We start from the raw sequence: 18248 nt of genomic DNA, 5'->3' as shown, positions 1-18248 counted from the left end.
GGGCTCAGGGCAGGACATAATTCTGAATATACTGGGTAGTGCGGGAATTATTTCTATGAATGACACAAGGCAGGTAACAATTTGAAAGCTGTTCTGAAGATCTATCACAGGGCAGTCTTACAAAGCCTCATGGACATGGGCCATCACGACCTAAGGGAGGGAATGATTCTAATGTTTGGAATTTGGTGGTTGCTAGAATTGAATGTATCCCCCCAAGACCCACATGTTGAAACTTAATCTCCAGTGTGTTGGTATTTGGAGGTGGAGCCTTTAGGAGGTGGTTAGGTCATGAGGGTGGAGATCTCTCTAATGGGACCTTATGAATGGAAAACCCCAGGGAGCTCCCTTGCTTTTTCTGCCATGTGAGGACACAGAAGATAGTTGTCTACGAACTAGGAAGTGGGCTCTCACCAGATGCCAGATTTGCCAGTGCCTTGATCTCAGAGTTTCCAGCCTCCAGAACTGTGAGAAATAAATGCTTACTGTTTAAAAAACCCAGTCTATGGCGTTTTTGTTACAGCAGCCCAACTGGATGAAGACAGTGGCAAAAGAGTATGTTCTATTTAAAAGCATACTAAGAGAGGAAGCGAAATGGTGTTGTGTTTACCTGGGGAAAGCATGAACATAAGGGTAGAAACATCTTTAATTAGATGAAGACAAAAATAGGGACAGAAGTAGAGTTGTTTCTTGTGTATTACTGTTGTTATTATCATTTTAACATTCACCAAAGTGCTTACTATGTGCCTGGCTGCTCTAAATACATTGCAGATATTAATTCCTTTAATCCTCACAACAGCCTTATGAATATGTTGCTACTATCATCCTTATTTTCCAGATGAGAAGACTGAGGCTTGGCAGTGTTAATTCATACAGCTAATAGATGGTGGATCAGGGAATCTCCAATAAGCCTCTTGCCCAAGTGGAAGAAATGGATGCTCATTTCCAACATAGATCACAAAAGTGTCCTAAGAGTAAAGTGTAGCGAACATGAGTGATTTAACCTCCAAAGACATCTGCTAGATGTATCATTTAACTAAAGGCAAATATATGAAAGGTCTTTAACCTCCCTTGTTGAAACTCTACTTCTGAAAAGGTAGAGAAAATAAGACTGGCTTTTCTCACCGACTAGAAAAGAGAAACTGGCGAGTTAAGGTGATAGGAACCTTTTGAGAAAACAACCATTGTAGCTTAGAGTCCATAAGTACCTTATGAAGCAAAATCCTAGACTTTAGGAAAGCAGTTCTCTAAAGTGAAGATGGTGTGATTTCATGCCCTGAGACATTTAAAAAACAAGGAGATGGATTAAGAGTTGGAAAGGTTTGTTGCCTATTGAAACCAGCCAGCATGCCTATACTGGGTGCTCTCCATTCAGTTTACATTTCTAAGGAACACGGAACAAAAGAAAGAGATGAAAATCAAGGATAAATAAATTTAAGAGGGTGTGATGAAAATAATGCCAAGAAGGTTTATACCCCAAATGAGCCTGAAACTTGAAAAAAAACCTGCTGAAGACGACATAAATTTTTTTTTAGATACAGGTTTAGAACAAGAAGATCATGGATAGGATAGATGTACAACTCATGCAATGCTATTGGATAACCGAGATCAGGGAGGCCTTCTCAATGACTCACTTTCATTGTGGAAAAGAATGATCAGAGACGGAAAAGGGTAAAGTAAACATCTGTAACCAGAAATTGAAGCCTAAGATAGTCAAAGCATTCATAAGAAGGCACTCAACTGTTCTAAATGAATTAAAATTCTGTCCCAGAGTGGTGACAAGTCTCACAGATTTCATAGTTGCTAAAGTTTCAGGACCGCGGTGTGGTGATGTGTCAGAGGAGTGGAGACAGCATACTGGTTTTGGTTTTTAAAAGGAACTGGAAGTACATGGGATCCTTAGACTAGAACAAGGGATATTATGTTGACTGCACAATTCTAGAACATGTTACTAAAAGGATGATTTGTAAGCACTTTTAAAAAAAGATAGTAACCATGAGAAGGCAGCACAAATTCTCTAAGAACCAGTCATGTTAAACAAATCTCATTTCACCTATTTTTACATGGCTATAGGATTGGCAGATCAGTAAAAATGTAGGCATACTGTATCTGGGTATCAGCAAGGCATTTGACAAGGTCTCTCATGATATGCCTGCAAACAAGATGGAGAAACGTGGGTGGTATTCTAGTAAAAGAATGTTGCCTGATGGACAAGTGTCAACCCACAGGAAGGATTCCGTGGCGTGCCACAGAGCTCCAGCCTTGATCTTGTCCTACATAGCATTTTTATTAATGACTTACAAATAATAATAAAAAAAAAGAAATGAGGAGAGCATAGCTAACAAAAGTACAGGTGACACAGTTATGGGAGCAATGCAATGCAAATACTTTGTATAGCAGAATTTGAAATTCAACTACATCTCCACAGGTTAACAAGGTGAAATCAAATTAAGCCAAATCAAGGCTCTAAACATATTTCCACCCGTACCCCCCATCCCAAACACAGAGTTAAAAACCTCCAACTACAGGGGCGCTTGGGTGGCTCAGTCGGTTAAGCGTCTGCCTTCGGCTCAGGTCATGATCCTGGAGTCCCGGGATCGAGCCCCGTGTCAGGCTCCCTGCTCAGGGGAGAGGCTGCTTCTCCCTCTGCCCCTCACCAAGCTTGTCGCTCTCTCCCTCTCATTCTCTCTGTCAAATAAATAACTAAAATCTTTAAAAAAAGTCTCCAACTATATAATTTTAGAATAAAAGAAAGGTGGCTTAGCCTCAGAACTTAAGACGTTTTAAAAGTTCAGTTACTAAGTGTTCTCAATGTATATCAGTAGTGTTATGTAGCCACCAAAAAAGCTTATATTGGAGTAGACAGCATTAATGGAAATATTTAGTCAGAACAAAGGAGACACGGGCGCCTGGGTGGCTCAGTTGGTTAAGCATCTGCCTTCTGCTCAGGTCATGATCCCAGGGATCAAGCCCTACATTGGTCTCCCTGTTCACTGGGGAGCCTGCTTCTCCCTCTCCCTCTGCCCCCACCTCCCTGATTGTGCTCTCTCTCTCACAAATAAATAAAATCTTTAAAAAAAAGAACAAAGGAGACAACCAATTGTCAGTCATAGTACAGATTTTGGAATGAGTCAATCATGGTGATTGCTGAGAGTTCCATCTAAGGTACATCAGCTCTGTTCCCAACTCTTGCTGAAGGGTAGGCTTGTTTTTTTTTTTTTTTTTTTTTTTTTAAATCACATGGCCCTTTCTCTCCCCCGGCCTCACCTTACTGAGAGAATACAGTTGTCTCCCCTTATCTGAGGGAGACACATTCCAAAATCCCCAGTGGATACCTGAAACCAGGAATAGTACTAAACGCTATATATACTATGTTTTCCTATACATAACTATGATAAAGTTTAATTTATAAATCAGGCACAGTAAGAGACTAACAACAATAACTGATTGTAAAATAGAACAATTATAACAATATATTATAGTAAATGTTACGTGAATGTGGTCTCTTTCTCAAGATACCTTACTGTATGTACTCACCCTTCTTCTTGCGATGATGGGGGATGATAAAATGCCTATCTGATGAGATAAAGTGGGGGAATGACCTAGGCCTTGTGACACAGCATCAGGCTACTACTGACCTTCTGATGATAAGTCAGAAGGACGATCATCTGTTTCTAGACCACAGTTGACAGCGGGTAATTGAAACTACAGAAAGCAAAACCACCAATAAGCGGGGGTGGGGTGGACTACTTTATCTTGAAAAGATGTTCTCAGTTATTTGAGGCAACCTGAATGAACTCTGCTCCCTGCGACCAGGGAGCCTAATAAAACCCCCCACCTGCATTCAGCCTTGGCTAAGACACTTCAAGAGCAGTGCAGTCAGTAGTTTAGAACTGTGTTCTACAGAAAGAGACCAGGATGGAGGATTTGAAACCAGCTGATGTGAGGAAACGGGGAAGGAACTGGGGAAACATGCAGGTCAAAGAAGAACAGGATCAGGAAGATTGGAGGGCTGTCAGGTGTGTGAGGGATTTTATTTATTCTGTGAGATCACATAAGCAGATCTGGGAGAAATGGGCAGAGTTAAGAGGTGGGAGATTTGGGTTCAATAAGAATCCTCTGGTAGTTGCTTGAGATGGAATAGAATGGCTTCGGGATAAATCAATCACCTATTTTGGAGCTATTTAAGCAGAGGCAGGTGACCACTTAGTAAGGATAATAGTATTTTTTAAAATTTTTACCTTTTATAGCAGTATTACCTTTGAGTTGTATAACGCTTTGCAATGTATGAGGCACTTTCTGCCACACTAGCTCGATCATCTGTACAACGTGTTGAGACAGGCATTTCCACATTCACTTTTACAGATGAGGAAGCTGAGGCTCATGACGATGTGCCAGGACGCCCCCAGAGTTACCTTTTACTGAATACATGTGAAGCAAACATTTCAAAGGATATATATTTGGGAAATCTTAGCTTATCAAGCTGACGAGGTTTCTAGGTTTTTAAAAAATTCATCTTTGTGGGGCGCCTGGGTGGCTCAGTCGTTAAGCATCTGCCTTTGGCTCAGGTCATGATCCCAGGGTCCTGGGTTCGAGCCCTGCATCAGGCTCCCTGCTCCGCGGGAAGCCTGCTTCTCCCTCTCCCACTCCCCCTGCTGTGTTCCTTCTCTCGCTGTCTCTCTCTCTCTGTCAAATAAATAAATAAAATATTTAAAAAAATTCATCTTTGTGATACTGAATATATTCCCAAACGTACTAAAAAGGTACTCTCTGCACAATCTCACATGAAAACTTACGTTCTTCTCTGCGTCTTACGAAGCTGAGACCAATTAATACATTCCTTGCATGGATACAGAAGGTCCGTGGGTGCAGTTTGTACAAACACGCCTAGATGTACACTTCAAATAAGAATAGTTTTCTCCTTCCTTTTGCCTGAGCCCCATTCCCCACCCTCCTTCCAGATTTTCTGTTATTGGGCTTCTTAGAGGGAAGGAGTGTGTTTTGCTTGTCATGATCACTAGATAACCAGATTGCCCCACTGTTTCCTTAGCTCTCTATCACCAAGCCCCACAAAAGAATTAAAAGAGTAAATAATTTTTTTGAGTAAATAAATTTTAAAAAGGAGTGAGTAAATCACCAACATTCGCAAAAACTTCTTGAAGATACACATTGTTCTCTGCTACTCTCACCTCAGTCACCTCCCTCTTTCATTAAAAAAAAAAAAAAAGAAACGATACACAAACACTATCACTGGTACAGTTCTAATTGGGTTATCTTCACCATCAGAACTGACTGCTATATTTTCTCCTGGGAGATAACAGAAATATCAGTTTATGAATCTATTTAATCTAGTAGTGATGGATGATATAGAGTTTCCTGGATTTGAGCCATAATGCTCTCAGTTTGTTGGTGGTGACATATACACTGATGCCATGGCTGGCATATAACTTAATCTGCTATGAAAAAAACAAGCAGTCTTATAATGTGCATTTATTAGTCCTCCCCTTTCCATTCCAATTCCCAGATATTGGGATGGAAATTGATCAGAGTTGACAGCACACATTGCTTATCAAGTGATATATTATACCCATTGTTTGCATACAAATGTGTTCAGAAAAAGCTTTGGTAGTAGATCTAAGGCATATAGAAGGCAAGGGGAAGTCCTTGAATTTAAAAGATAACAAAACCATATGTTTTATTAGGTAATGTCTATGTTAATAGGAAGTTGTAATTTTTAATTTAAGAGGGAGTGTCTAGAAATGATGAATAATTTCTCATTTAATCGCCTCTAGTGCTAAAGTCTATTATGACCCAGAGACCTAGAACTGTAACTTTAATCCCATGAAAAAGATTTAAAGAGTGAATCTTAAAACCTAAATATGTGAAGTGCCAGAAAAATAGAGGCAAACTTTTTTGTCAAAAGACCAAACAGCACCCTAGAGGCAGAATTGAGTTTTTTTTAAAAGTACACACGGACCTCCGATCTATGAAGCAAATCCTTTTTAAAAATGTTTGAAGGCAACTTACTTTTTGAAAGAATCTTACAATAAAATCCAAATTGTCACTGTTCCTCCAATTGTGTTTGGATTTTCCTGTAATGTTGCAGTTTCCTAAAACAAGGGGCGAGTGTCTTTTACACGGAGGACACGTTGATAGTTTAGATAATTGCTTCGTTTCATATGCTTTGGTGGGTGGCTGCCTGTGGGGTGTTTATGCATCTGTGGTTTCATCTTTCCACGTGAATCTGCTTTGGTCTGTGTCAGTGAGTGTGCCCGAGTCTAGATGTGTGCGCCTGTGTGCGTTCCTGTGCCCGCAGAGGGGTCTGCCTTCTGCCCAGGCATCTGGGTGTGTATCTCCGTGTGCATTCGTGCGTCTCTGCAGATGTCTACGGTGAAATGAGTTTCTGTACTTGGTGGAATCATCCTCTGCCAATATTTAAGTTATTGGGATCAATAATAGCTCAAGTACCTGGTCTCCAATGGTATGTTGCTATTCAAGACCCAGCTGTTATGCAGATGAACCGAATCCTGTGTACTGGTTGGGGGAGCAGGAGCAGCTGGGCTAGGCTGGCTGCGGGTAGTCATTGATCTCCTCTGAAGAGAGTCGGCTGCAGGGGGTGGTTTCCTGGCACAGGTGCACGCATGCGGAGGCGGCGGCGGTGGTGGGAGGGGTCTGAAGGTGAACTGGTTGTGTGGGCTGCTCTGCATGTCTAAAGAGGAGAGAAGAAAAACACCAAATAGAGACTTACTCTCCCACTTGGCAGTCAGGAAAACACAGCTTGTCAGACTGAGGATTTCAGAAGAATATAACCTGTGGGGTCGGGGCAGAGCTTTAAGTTCAGTCTATCTGTAAAAATGTCACTTAACTTACAAAAACATGTGCAGCACGCTTATGAAATGTAAAACATTCACAGTTGCATTTACATGTAAATTCTTCAGGGCCATAGCAGCTAAAAAGTAAATGAGGCTGCATCACACAATTTGTCATAGTTTCTGCTACCGAACAAATAAATCATAAACAAGACACTAAGTTACAGAACAGAAGTGAGCAGATTTCCATCAGTTGCAAAAATCTCAATTCGGAAAATACCAGTGAAAGGCACAAATTTGTTGCAAGAAAAATCATTCGACACTTCAAATAAAAGTATAAGGCCACCTTCTGGCTTACCTCAGGAAAGGATGCTAGCCTGCCTACACAGGAGCAAATCCATACTCCAGAAAAACAGCTGAGTATGGAATTCAACTGCGCAAAACTCATCTCTTTGCCAGCACCGCCCCCCGCCCCGCCCCCAACTAAGAGTGCTGCTTGGAAAAGGAGTTTGTTCAGGTTATTATATATATTTCCATGGCCATGCAACACACAGTCTGCGCCCCTCCCCCACCCGCCACACCTTTGTAGGAGCTCTACCATATTAGCGGCAGCTTTGGTGGAAGGGAAACCATTTTTTTCTCTGCCTGTTTGCTGTGGGGGCAGCCTGGGACAGCGGTCCTCAGACTTCTGTTGTCGCTATTGTTTGGTGTTTTTCCACTGTTTTCCTGGCAGGCACATGTATAGACAGCGAGTTAGAATTTGGCCCATGAGAAATGCCCCAATTAAACCCCTTTGAAAAGGAATCACTATTGTAGCTGATAGCCACCTCTCTTCCACGGGAGAAACATAATAGATGTCAAGTGATCTCTTGTAACACCAGCACGTTCTGGATAAACTTTGTAGACAGCATGGCTTTGTCCCACCTCCCAAATGACTGAGAGTTAAAAAGCAGAAAAATGCCAGAGGCTTTCCATGCCTAGCAAAAGGGCTCAGCTGGTTTGTGCTGAGACTCACTTTGCAGTGGCTGATCACAGGGAAAAAAATAACTTCTTTCCATCCCTCTACCTCCAACTTGAATTTCGAAGACACTGGCATGGTTTTCATATTTTCAAATGATACCGGTGCCCCAAGAGCATGACAAATTCTTGGCTATGTTTTCTCCTATAGATGGCTCTCCCTTTAAATAAAGTTGCTATATGAAAAAGGAAGTTGTACAAAAGATAGATAGGGAAAGGAGTAGTGATCATTCATTTTAATACAAAATATTCCTTTAGATAATCAGCTACCCTTGGATATTTAAAAGGAACTAAAATGCTTCATGAATTTTCGAAATCAACCCATTATTCCAGGCCCAGCCCAAATCCCATATCCACTAAAAATATCATCACAAGCACTTAACATCTCATTAATTTTTTTAAACCTCAGGGCTCATATTCATAACCATAACTAGAAGCATGCTTTCCATCTTTGGACTCAGAAAAGCACCGAATGCTGGGACCCAAAAGACCTTGAAAATCCTTTCATTTTGCAGATGAGAAAACTGATGTCCAGAGAACAGCTTGCCAGGGACACTGGGCAGGGCCCAAACTAGAACCCACATCTCCTGACTCTCTGGCCAATGCTCCACTCACTACATTGTAGACCTTTGTAATACAAGCTCTCTTTACCTCCTTAAGATTTAGAGACACAGAATCCTCCACATCTTCTGGATTTTTCACTTATGACATACCGCCTTCCATTGTGGTTATTTGTTTATATGTCTGCTTCCCTCCTTAGCTCTTATCTCTTTAAGCGTCAAAAAGGAAGGTGGTTTGGTGTAATAGTATGCAGTGCAGCATCGTGGAAAGAGCATAGAATTTGGGGGTAACGGCAAACCTGGGTTTGAATTCTGCCTCTGCCATTTGGAAACATTAACTCCTCATTTGTAAAATGGAGATAATCTTTCTCTTAGCAATTAGATTTAATTAAATGTTCTTGGACATACGTCACACGTCAGTGACTACTCATTTATTAAATGCAGTAGAAGGATGAAACTTTCAGACTGGAAATGACCATAGGGATCACCTAGTTCAGCTCTCCTTCCTCCCCTCTCCATTTTACAGATGAGAAACCCAAGACTCAGAGAGGTAGAGTGACTTGTTCAAAGTCATTCAACTTGTATGAATTTGTCTGCCTATGTCTGATGATTCCCAGCCAGCCCAGCACTTTTTTTTCCATATGCTATTTTGGAAAATAAATATGACTGTCTTCTCTGACTTTACCATTTACTATTTTTATCATAACTTTGGCCCCTGAGTTTGTAATATTATAGTATTCCCTTGTTATCCCATGTTTTTGTCTTATCTATCAAAATGGACTGTATATTTCTTAGAGCAAGATCATATTCTATTTTCTTGCATGTCACATGAGCACAGTGCTAGGTACAGAGTAAAATCCCTAAGAGCTTTTATTTCACTCCCCCATGGGACCTAGAGAACCACTCTCAGCGTCCCCTGGGCTCTTTCATTCTGATGTGGTCACTGGGTATCTATTTGACAGTTCACAAAGCAGTAGGTTTCCCCCTTGGAGGTCCTAGTGAAATCTCTCCCACAGCCATGGGGAAGGACAATGATACCCCAAAAAGGTGCTTAAAATCACGTCCCTCTAAGACATGAAAAGAGCAGCAGTGACACGCTCTACAGACTTGCCACCTAAATCCACGAACTTAATGATGCAAGCAAGGGAAACAAAGGGTGGGAGTCCAGAGTTAGAAGAAGAAAAGGAATCTAGTTTAGGTGTTGTGTCCAGAACACCTCCAAATGACATGTGACATCTATTAGCTTAATCAGTAGGTGTTTGTGTCAGTATAGTTGTTCAAAAGACAGAAAGTGTCTATTCAGTACAATTGTTCAAAAGAAGAATCACTCATTATCATCTGGATTTATTGCTTTTTGGATTTCCTCAAAATCTTTACAACTTCCTTATTATGAAAATGATAAAAATTCTACTTCATTGAAAAGTACAATCATGGTATTATTGTAACATTATATCATTTCTGCTGCAGGTAGAACTGCTCTGTATAGTTATTTTGATTGTGTGTGTGTGTGTGTGTGTGTGTGTGTGTGTGTGTGTGTTGATTTATATCTATTTTATTATATATTTTTATTTTCACATTTTAAATATGCCAGGTTTCCCTACTTGTTAATATTGTCTTTAAAAGCTTTTACAATATTGGATTGTTGAATTGAGTGGAATACATCCAGACCTTAAGCCCTTATGAAATGCAAATGATCTCAGCTTCATTCTTTTTTTCACCTCAGGAAAAAGATGTGGAATGCACTTGATCTCTTCCAAATGAAGTAATTTAATCCCTGGGCTCCATGAAATGGGATTTCCCAACATTAAACACTAATGAAAAATACATTAGGGTTCAGTGTCAGGAGCTCTAGAACACCAGTTCCAAGGGGTGAAGAGTCACATGCATTCACTTCCAAATGTATCTGGCAGCCATGCATTTCTGTGCCCAAGAGAGAGACGTAAGGGAGGGGGGGGTGTAGTGATTATGCAAATGTGGATATCTGGACATACTTATAAAGTTTTATGAAAGTAAATTAAGATTTCAGATGGAAGGTCTAATTCACATAATATACTTGGGTAGGATCCAGTTTCAGGTTTGAGGTCTTAAAATAACTTGGTAATAAAAATCTTCAGGGGAGGAAAATTCCTCCAGATTGTATATCTAGGGCATTTTAGGAGAGGCAGAACTGTTAACAGAGGTATATGCCTTCAGGAACAACATTGCCATTGTCTCCAAAACGGAAGCGGGAAAAGAAAGTGGTCATGCCTAGTTGGGTTTTTTGTTTTGTCTTTTTTTAGCTCGAGAAACTTTTCACCAGAAATTAGAATACCTCTACTCAGAAACACTGTGTGGGAATTTATTGAAGGGTCCATTAGGGTGTTGTGCCCCTTATGCTTCATTAACACAGTCCATTGGGCTATAAGGCGACAGTTGCATTTCTAACATTCACTGCCCTATGCAAAATCACGCACTGGAAAAGGACTTAATGGGGAAAGGGGGTTTGGGGCACAAGACCTGAAGTTTGCTTGTGAAAGTGAGTGTCAGATGGGTTGCAACTTATAAGTTACTGTGGAGTGATGGAAGGAGGGTTGTCCGAGTCACACAGAAAGATCTAACCCCACATGTGGATGGGCAAGGTTCCTAACACATGGCGGTGAACTAAGACAGCTGGTGGATGTTTCAGGTATATGCACGTGTGTATTTTGTATATTCCTACATGGTTCATTCTGCTGGGCGCAGTTTTCTGCCTTCCCCTAGTATTTTTAACAGATGGAATCACATGTATGCAGACATGAAATTTGTCTTATGTTCAAATTGTTCTCAAAGATACCAAAAGCATGAGAACAAATTGATATTTTCAAAACAAGTGTTGTAGCAGAACTGACTGTACAAGCAAAATAATTTTCTGTTAAGTGTTAAAAATAAATACTGTCATTAATACAGCAATGCTAATGGATAATTCCTTTCTGAAAAATGTAACCAAAGTAGACACATGCCTAGTTTTCCCCAGATCCATGTACTTAACCAATCAAACTTTTCTGTACTGATACTAGGACAATAACCTCCAAAATCTGTTTTTTCCCCAAAGTTACTATGCAGTGTATGTTACCAAGAGGAGCACCTATATTCTCAGAGCTGTAGAAAAAGGTCACAGGGAGTCAGAAAACATGTCTGCCCTTCCTGGCCTTAAGTCTGTGTTTCATTAACTCATTGGCCAAAGAGAAGATGGCGGGACAATACCTCATCTGCAGCTCTGGAATCAAGAAATTCCTGAAAACCGAGTTTTTTTTTTTTTTTTCTCATTCATTTGGTAGCAAAACCTGATCTAAACTGAAATAAGGGTATTTATGGTCTTTATTTCATTTAGAGAATTTTTATACATTTAGCTGCAGAAATATTGATATATTATTAAAGGATGCTGGCCCACACCCCATACAATATATGCATGGCATTACCTGTGTAAAATCTGGAAAATTCTAAATTTTGAAACAAAAGGACCCCAAAGATTTTTGATGAAGGATTATGGGCTAGTATTAGTATTTAACAGCCTCTCTGAACTCTTATGAGGTAATATTAATTAATGCTTATGAAGGCCTTGGTAATCTACATGAGCAAAGAACATCAGGGCACAAAGGGTTATTGCCATAACTACTTAAGTCAAGTCTCCTGAGGCCAATTATAAGCCTTTGGTTCCCTGGGTTGCTTTTCTGAGCTGTTCTCCCTCCTAGGCAGGAGAGGGGATAAAAAGAAAATGGTTTAAAATAAAAAGGAGAGGTTTATTATTAATATTAACGATTACTACTAATTCTAAATGTATATTGCTACTTTATAGTACTTTACTTGCCACAAGGAGCTTTCACAACCTGTGAGGAGGTGGTTTTTAAATTCGCATGTTATGGCTAATATCCATTAACTTGATAGTGCTTGGTGATCACCAAATTAGTCTTAAGTGTATCTGGCTGTGGATGTTTCTGTTCTCAACCTTATAATTATTATTAGAGGCTCAAAGATTATTAAGGTAAGAAAATTGGTTTTCAGAAGAAAATTGAGTAAATAGGTACACCTTATCACTTTCCTGGCTCAAATAATATGGCTTTAATATTAATGTACTTGCAGCCTTCAATAAAAGCAGATTCATTAGTTAAATAAACCATTAGATTGAGAATGTAAATAAAGTCTATTAAATAGCTAATGTTTAATAGATAGTTGTGTGTATGTATGGGCATGTGTCTGAGCGAGACACAGATAAGAGAAAAGGACAGCAGGAGAGAGAAACAGAGAATTGGCATTTAAAGCACGTGACAGCAGGAGAAGAGTCACAGAAGATCTGGAGGAAGGCCAACAATAAATAATGTTTTCCAGTTTACATGGTTTCAGTCTGGTTCTAGATGACTGAACTATGCATGGTTCCAGAACCCTGCGATGCTACGTACTATCTTTGAGACTGTAAAGCATATCAAGCATATCCTTTGAGGACTTTGGTTTTCTTACCAAGACAGCAAGTAAGAGAGTACGCCCTATTAATTTTTGTCAGGTTGACCTTTGTTACAACCACTGGAAATAAAGGTCAACACTGAAGCACCTACAATCCTTTGACATGTTTGTGCTGAAACTCGTATTTACACTTCAGTCTCTCCATAAACTGATGCTTATCTTCAAAGGATGTGCTGGTCTACCACCAGCAAGTTTAAACTTCCTATTTTCTAGGTCTCATTAATTTCTTTTCCTGTTCTCCTGTGTGTTGTACAAGCATAACAACGGGTCAAATATCTATAAGGCAGCCCTCCCCCGACCCATTTCTTCCTGTTATAGGGGGAATCCAACTGTGCTGTGCACTGTATTGGCTTTACATAGTGCAATTAGCCAATCTTACGAATAATAGTCAATATTTCTGCCAATAAGTGGCTGGTTTGTTAACTCAATCAACTCTCTGACATAGATTAAGACAAATAAACTAGGACTTCACAATCAAGGGGGGAAAAAAAAGAAAAGACTGTGGCTAAATGTTGTTTTCCTTAAATTATTGAAGTAAATGTTCAAACTACCTAATTTTCTTGGTTGTGAAAATACAGGATGGATACATCTTTGCTTATATTTTCAGAGCAGTTTGGCAATGTTACAAAAAAAGGAAAAGTGAAGTCAATGCATGTGTTACCTATTCATTTTTCTAAATAGAATGGTAAAGAGCTCTACTTTACAGTACGATTTGGATTTTTAAATGTCAAATTCTAAATATTAATATATGGTATTAATTAACAATTGAAATTAGTGGTTGGCCAAAGCCTTTTTCACTGTGGTCTTGAAGGAAACTCTATTATCCATTATGTACCAGGAAACAAGAAATAGATAATTGCCCTGTTTTATCTTATGCTGACAATGATGCTGTGGCTTCCATTATTAGGCAGTGAAGTATATCAAAAAGAAAATATAAAAAAGTAATGATCCTTAAAAGTTCATATTTACTTTATCCTCAAACTAAAGTCATATGTAGGTATTTCAATTATTTTCAATCCCCAAGTTCATTATTTATTTGCAAGTAGGTAATGGAGGGTTATGAATTAATTGACAGTGAATCATTTAATAAATTAGCTAATAACAGATATTCTGGAATTTTACAAAGTTTTCACTTTGAGAGCTTTGGTTTTTTTTTTTATTAGACTATTACAAATGGTCACCCTGTATTTGTTCAAAAAGCAATGGATGAAAATCATTTTAATGTTATTTATGAAAATGAAACTCTGAATGTTTGGAACACAAATCAAGAAAACATTATGACTGTGTCTAATTCTCAAAGAAAAATCTTTCCATACTACCATATGTTAAATAATGAGGGCAAGCTACATTAAGAGTAATAAAAAACAAGATATAAAAGACAAAACAATCCTACAAGATAAAAACAAAGCACAGAGGACTAGGGAAAGCTTGGGGAGGTTTTAGCCCCACCATCCCAAACTATTTCAAATAAAGACTGAAGAAAAAGTACTGATTATTAATACCATCATCTAAGCAATACTGTCTGGCTATTTGGTGAGAAAGGTTCCACACACCCTGTAGTTCTTCTCCCCCAGCACAACTTTAGGAACAAAGGAGACCTGTGGACACCCAGTGAGGTGGTGGAGATGAGTTCTAGCATCTGTACCTGGGGAATGAACAGGTACATAGCCCACACCTGGGGCAGTGGGGGAGAGACAGCCCTGTTACAGCAGTATCCACAAGACCAGACAATTCTCACATTTCACCCATGTTTTGACCGAGTTCAGCAGCTCTCAGCTCTAGGATCCAAACATACCAGGGTTTGGCCATCAACTGTGATCCCATAAACCATTTTATTTTATTTTATTATTTTTTTAAAGATTTTATTTATTTTTTTATTTGACAGAGAGAGAGAGAGTGTGAGTACAAGCAGGGGGAGGTGCAGGCAGCAGGAGAGAGAGAAGCAGGCTCCCCGCTGAACAGGGAGCCCGATGTGGGGCTCCATCCCAGGACCCCGGGATCATGACCTGAGCCGAAGGCAGACGCTTCACTGACTGAGCCACCCAGGCACCCCCCCCAACCATTTTAATCACTAGTTCCTACATCCACTTCCTGGTAAAATGATTATATGCATACCATGGGGATGATGAAAAATTTGTTTATTCCTCCCCCCAACCAAAGAAAAAGAAAATGGGGCAGGGTGGGGATTGGGAACAAAAATCTTGGTATTCTCACAGGAGTGTTATACACATGTACATGTTATTCAAATATGTTGGAGCCAAAAAAATTGAGAATTGTGATCTTGATGACTGATGGTAGAATACTACTGGCTGCCATCAGACTTTTTGCCTGATCTTTGGGTTATTGAGGGAGTCTCCTAAGAGGTATGAACTGGGACGTGATAGCTATGTAGAAAAGAGAGAGTAAGTTTTATTTCCCAGCTTGCAATCAAGCTATGCATCTCCTTGTCTTATATCAGGATCTAGGTCTGAATCATCTTTATATCTCCCAAACACTGAGCCCATAATTTTAGTCAATACAAGTTTAAAATTTTGTTTATTCGTGAATTTAATTAATTGGAATACATTCAAAGTTTTAGCTGGAATTCAATGAAGTTTATTTTATTAAAAAAAACAATTACAACAACTACCGTGTGAGAGAATGTTTTATGATGTCAAATATATTATTTGATTGAATTCCTCCCATTCTTACCAGTTGTTTTGGCATTGTGTGGGCACAGCTTGTATCTGAAGCTATCTGCCTAAAATGTTCATTAATTCCCTCCTTATTACAAATTTTCATTTTCTTGTTTTTCCACATGTTATTTTAGTGAGATGGCTAAATAGATTTGTTTGTTGGAGAGGTGCCAACATTAAGATATATTACTAAGCCTGCCTTATAAACTTTGCTTATGCTAAGCTATGCATATTTAACTCATTTGATTTTTCCTTCAAAATCTGATTCATTCCCTCAATTACATTACTGCTTATCTCCCTGGACTCCCTCCAATTTAACTAGGTCTTTATGGTTCCCCAAACAAAATGCAAGATTCTGGATGAACATCACCCAGAATACAAAAAAGTTACCTGACAAATTCTTTTGTAATTATGTCTTTTCACATGTAGCCTCAAATTACGTATAGATTGCACTTGAGACTTCATTAACTGGAAGATGGCTAATGAAGTCATGAGAAGGCAGCTCAATTAGGAAATATACTGATATATTGATATAGACGTGTTTGCTAGTGAATCAAGTAAAATGTCCATCAAAATGAGCAAATTAGTGGAATCTACTAATATAATGTTAGAGTAGATTGAACAAGTGGTGGATTCAGACAGGTTCCTCCCCACCCCACCATGTATAGATGCCTTAGGAAAACTAAAAAAATAAGCTTGTCTCAAGGGGAAGACAGTCAGCCGGCATAAACAGAAGAAAAAATGAGAACATATGTTGAAGAAACTATGAATGAGACTATACTAATAAATATAAATGGTAATCCCAGAAATTAAGAAAATATTTCATAGGTAGTGACTGATAACTCTTTAACAAAGTATCTTAAGCAACCTAATTCTTAGTTAAGGTCATTTAAATAACTTGTTTCAAATGATTCTCAGGGAGAACATTTTATGTATGATAAAAGACCTGCTGAGAGGGACAGAGGATTAAACACACATGCTTTTAAGAAGCAGTTTTCAAAGAGACCTCTTGTAGTGCTTGAAATCAGTGAACAAGTGCATGGAAGCTCGTTCCTGTGTATTAATACTTGGGGTCTACATCAGACCCAACTGAAGAGTGCGATCTGGGTTCTTTGATGGGTGTGATGACAACCTGGACTTGATTTGAGTTTGCTTTCACTTTGATTTACTCACCAACTGCAAATAAGCACTGCAAAGGACACAAATAAAATGAGAATGCAGGCATGTGTATACATGGCTCCATTCTGCATTCCTTGTACTCCACAAAGGCAAGCCTTGATTTGGTCGTGCTGGTAGCCTGCACAGAGTGAGGTGTCTAACAGGGTGAAAGAACATATTACTATGAGACTGGTCTTTTGTACTCCCAGCCTCATTAGCATTTGGAAACAGCTTAGTAAAGCATAATTCTGTTACTCAAGAAGTCCTATCATGCAGGCTTCATGTCCAGCTCCTCAATCTCCAAATTCTTGCCATGGCAGCACTAGGGCAAATTTTCCCTGATGTGTACACACGATACAGGGCCTAGGTGTTGTCCACGTACTCTCCCTTACAGGACTTCCCTGGGCAAGTCTGGCCATAGTCTACCATGAGGCCTTCTAGCAGTGGTCATTAAAAGTCAGTTGAAGGTCAAGGTATAGAGATATATTATTATCACTTGTAACTTTCCAAAAAAATGATGGAGAAGCCAAAGTAGAGAAGGGATTAAATCTAATTGTTATGGAACACGTTGTACTCAGAAGTAGAAGATAAAGAGAAGAGTGTCCTGGTTTCAGTTGTTTATATTCAATAACATGAGTCAAGTAGAGTATTTTCTCGACTACCAATTTACTTGTTTAGAGGAACTCATCTCTGTGTGACTTGTTGAAATCTGCGAGTACATCGTGACATTTCCAAATGACACAGTAGTTAAGTTACAGACATTAGGATCAGATCAGTCTGCGTTTAAATAACAGCTCCGCTATGTACTATCAGTTTGACAGTGAGCAATCAAACCTTTTCAAACCTCTGTTTCCTTATCTGTATATCTCTTAATGTTTTTGTGAGAGTTAAATGATGTCATGTGTGTAAAGCACTTACTAGAGAGTGTCTGGCACATAGTAACCACCAAGTAATATTATTAAATGAATGATTAATTATTGAACTCAGCAAAATTTCTAAAATTCAGGTACCATCTAGTAAGTAACTTATGAGAAAACCTATCTGATTCTAACATATTTGATTATTTAAAACATCTCCATTATAGTTAAAAAACATTTTACAATTTTCACACGTTTCTTATTTTCTTCAAAAAGGTTCTAAGAAGCTATTATTGAAGTCATGAGTCAATATAAGAACAGTTGACTCCTTTCCTGTTCCTCCAAGCCACAACAAACCCTTCCTATTGATTAGCTTTCTTATTATGCTCTCAGTCCCTTTTGCTTCAGATAACAGACTCTATTTCATGATTTTTATTTAAGTGCTCTGAGTACATTCACTTGCATTTTCCCCTATACTAAATGATTTGGGGGTATACATGCATTTCTAAAGTACTTATTGCAGTAACACCTTGGGACTTTAACATTCAAGCAAAGGATATGAAGAAAAACCATTTTCATGAATACAACATTAGTGCTTTGTATTTAGGAAGAACCTTTCATCTGCATCTCTCAAAGACCTTCACAAATATTATCTGATACTTTATTCACTGGGCAAAGCTGCAAGCAAAACTGCCTTTC

The 18248-nt window shown here is 39.0% G+C and overlaps 1 protein-coding gene across 4 annotated transcripts in view; it reads right to left on the bottom strand.

The window, feature by feature from the left end:
* TENM1 (teneurin transmembrane protein 1) overlaps positions 1–18248 on the bottom strand; it is a 772415-nt gene that overhangs the window by 329920 nt on the left and 424247 nt on the right. For all 4 annotated transcript variants that reach the window (XM_073879177.1, XM_073879176.1, XM_025852677.2 and 1 more), the window contains one exon: positions 6466–6706. In XM_073879177.1, coding sequence (XP_073735278.1) covers positions 6466–6706 — 241 coding nt within the window. The remainder of the gene's footprint in view (positions 1–6465; positions 6707–18248) is intronic.

The sequence above is a fragment of the Callorhinus ursinus genome, unplaced genomic scaffold, assembly GCF_003265705.2.
Source record: "Callorhinus ursinus isolate GAN/ISIS: 27379988/994484 unplaced genomic scaffold, GSC_fseal_2.0 scaffold33, whole genome shotgun sequence".
In the NCBI taxonomy this organism is placed as follows: domain Eukaryota; kingdom Metazoa; phylum Chordata; class Mammalia; order Carnivora; family Otariidae; genus Callorhinus; species Callorhinus ursinus.
This window is presented reverse-complemented; position numbering and strand designations above follow the sequence as displayed.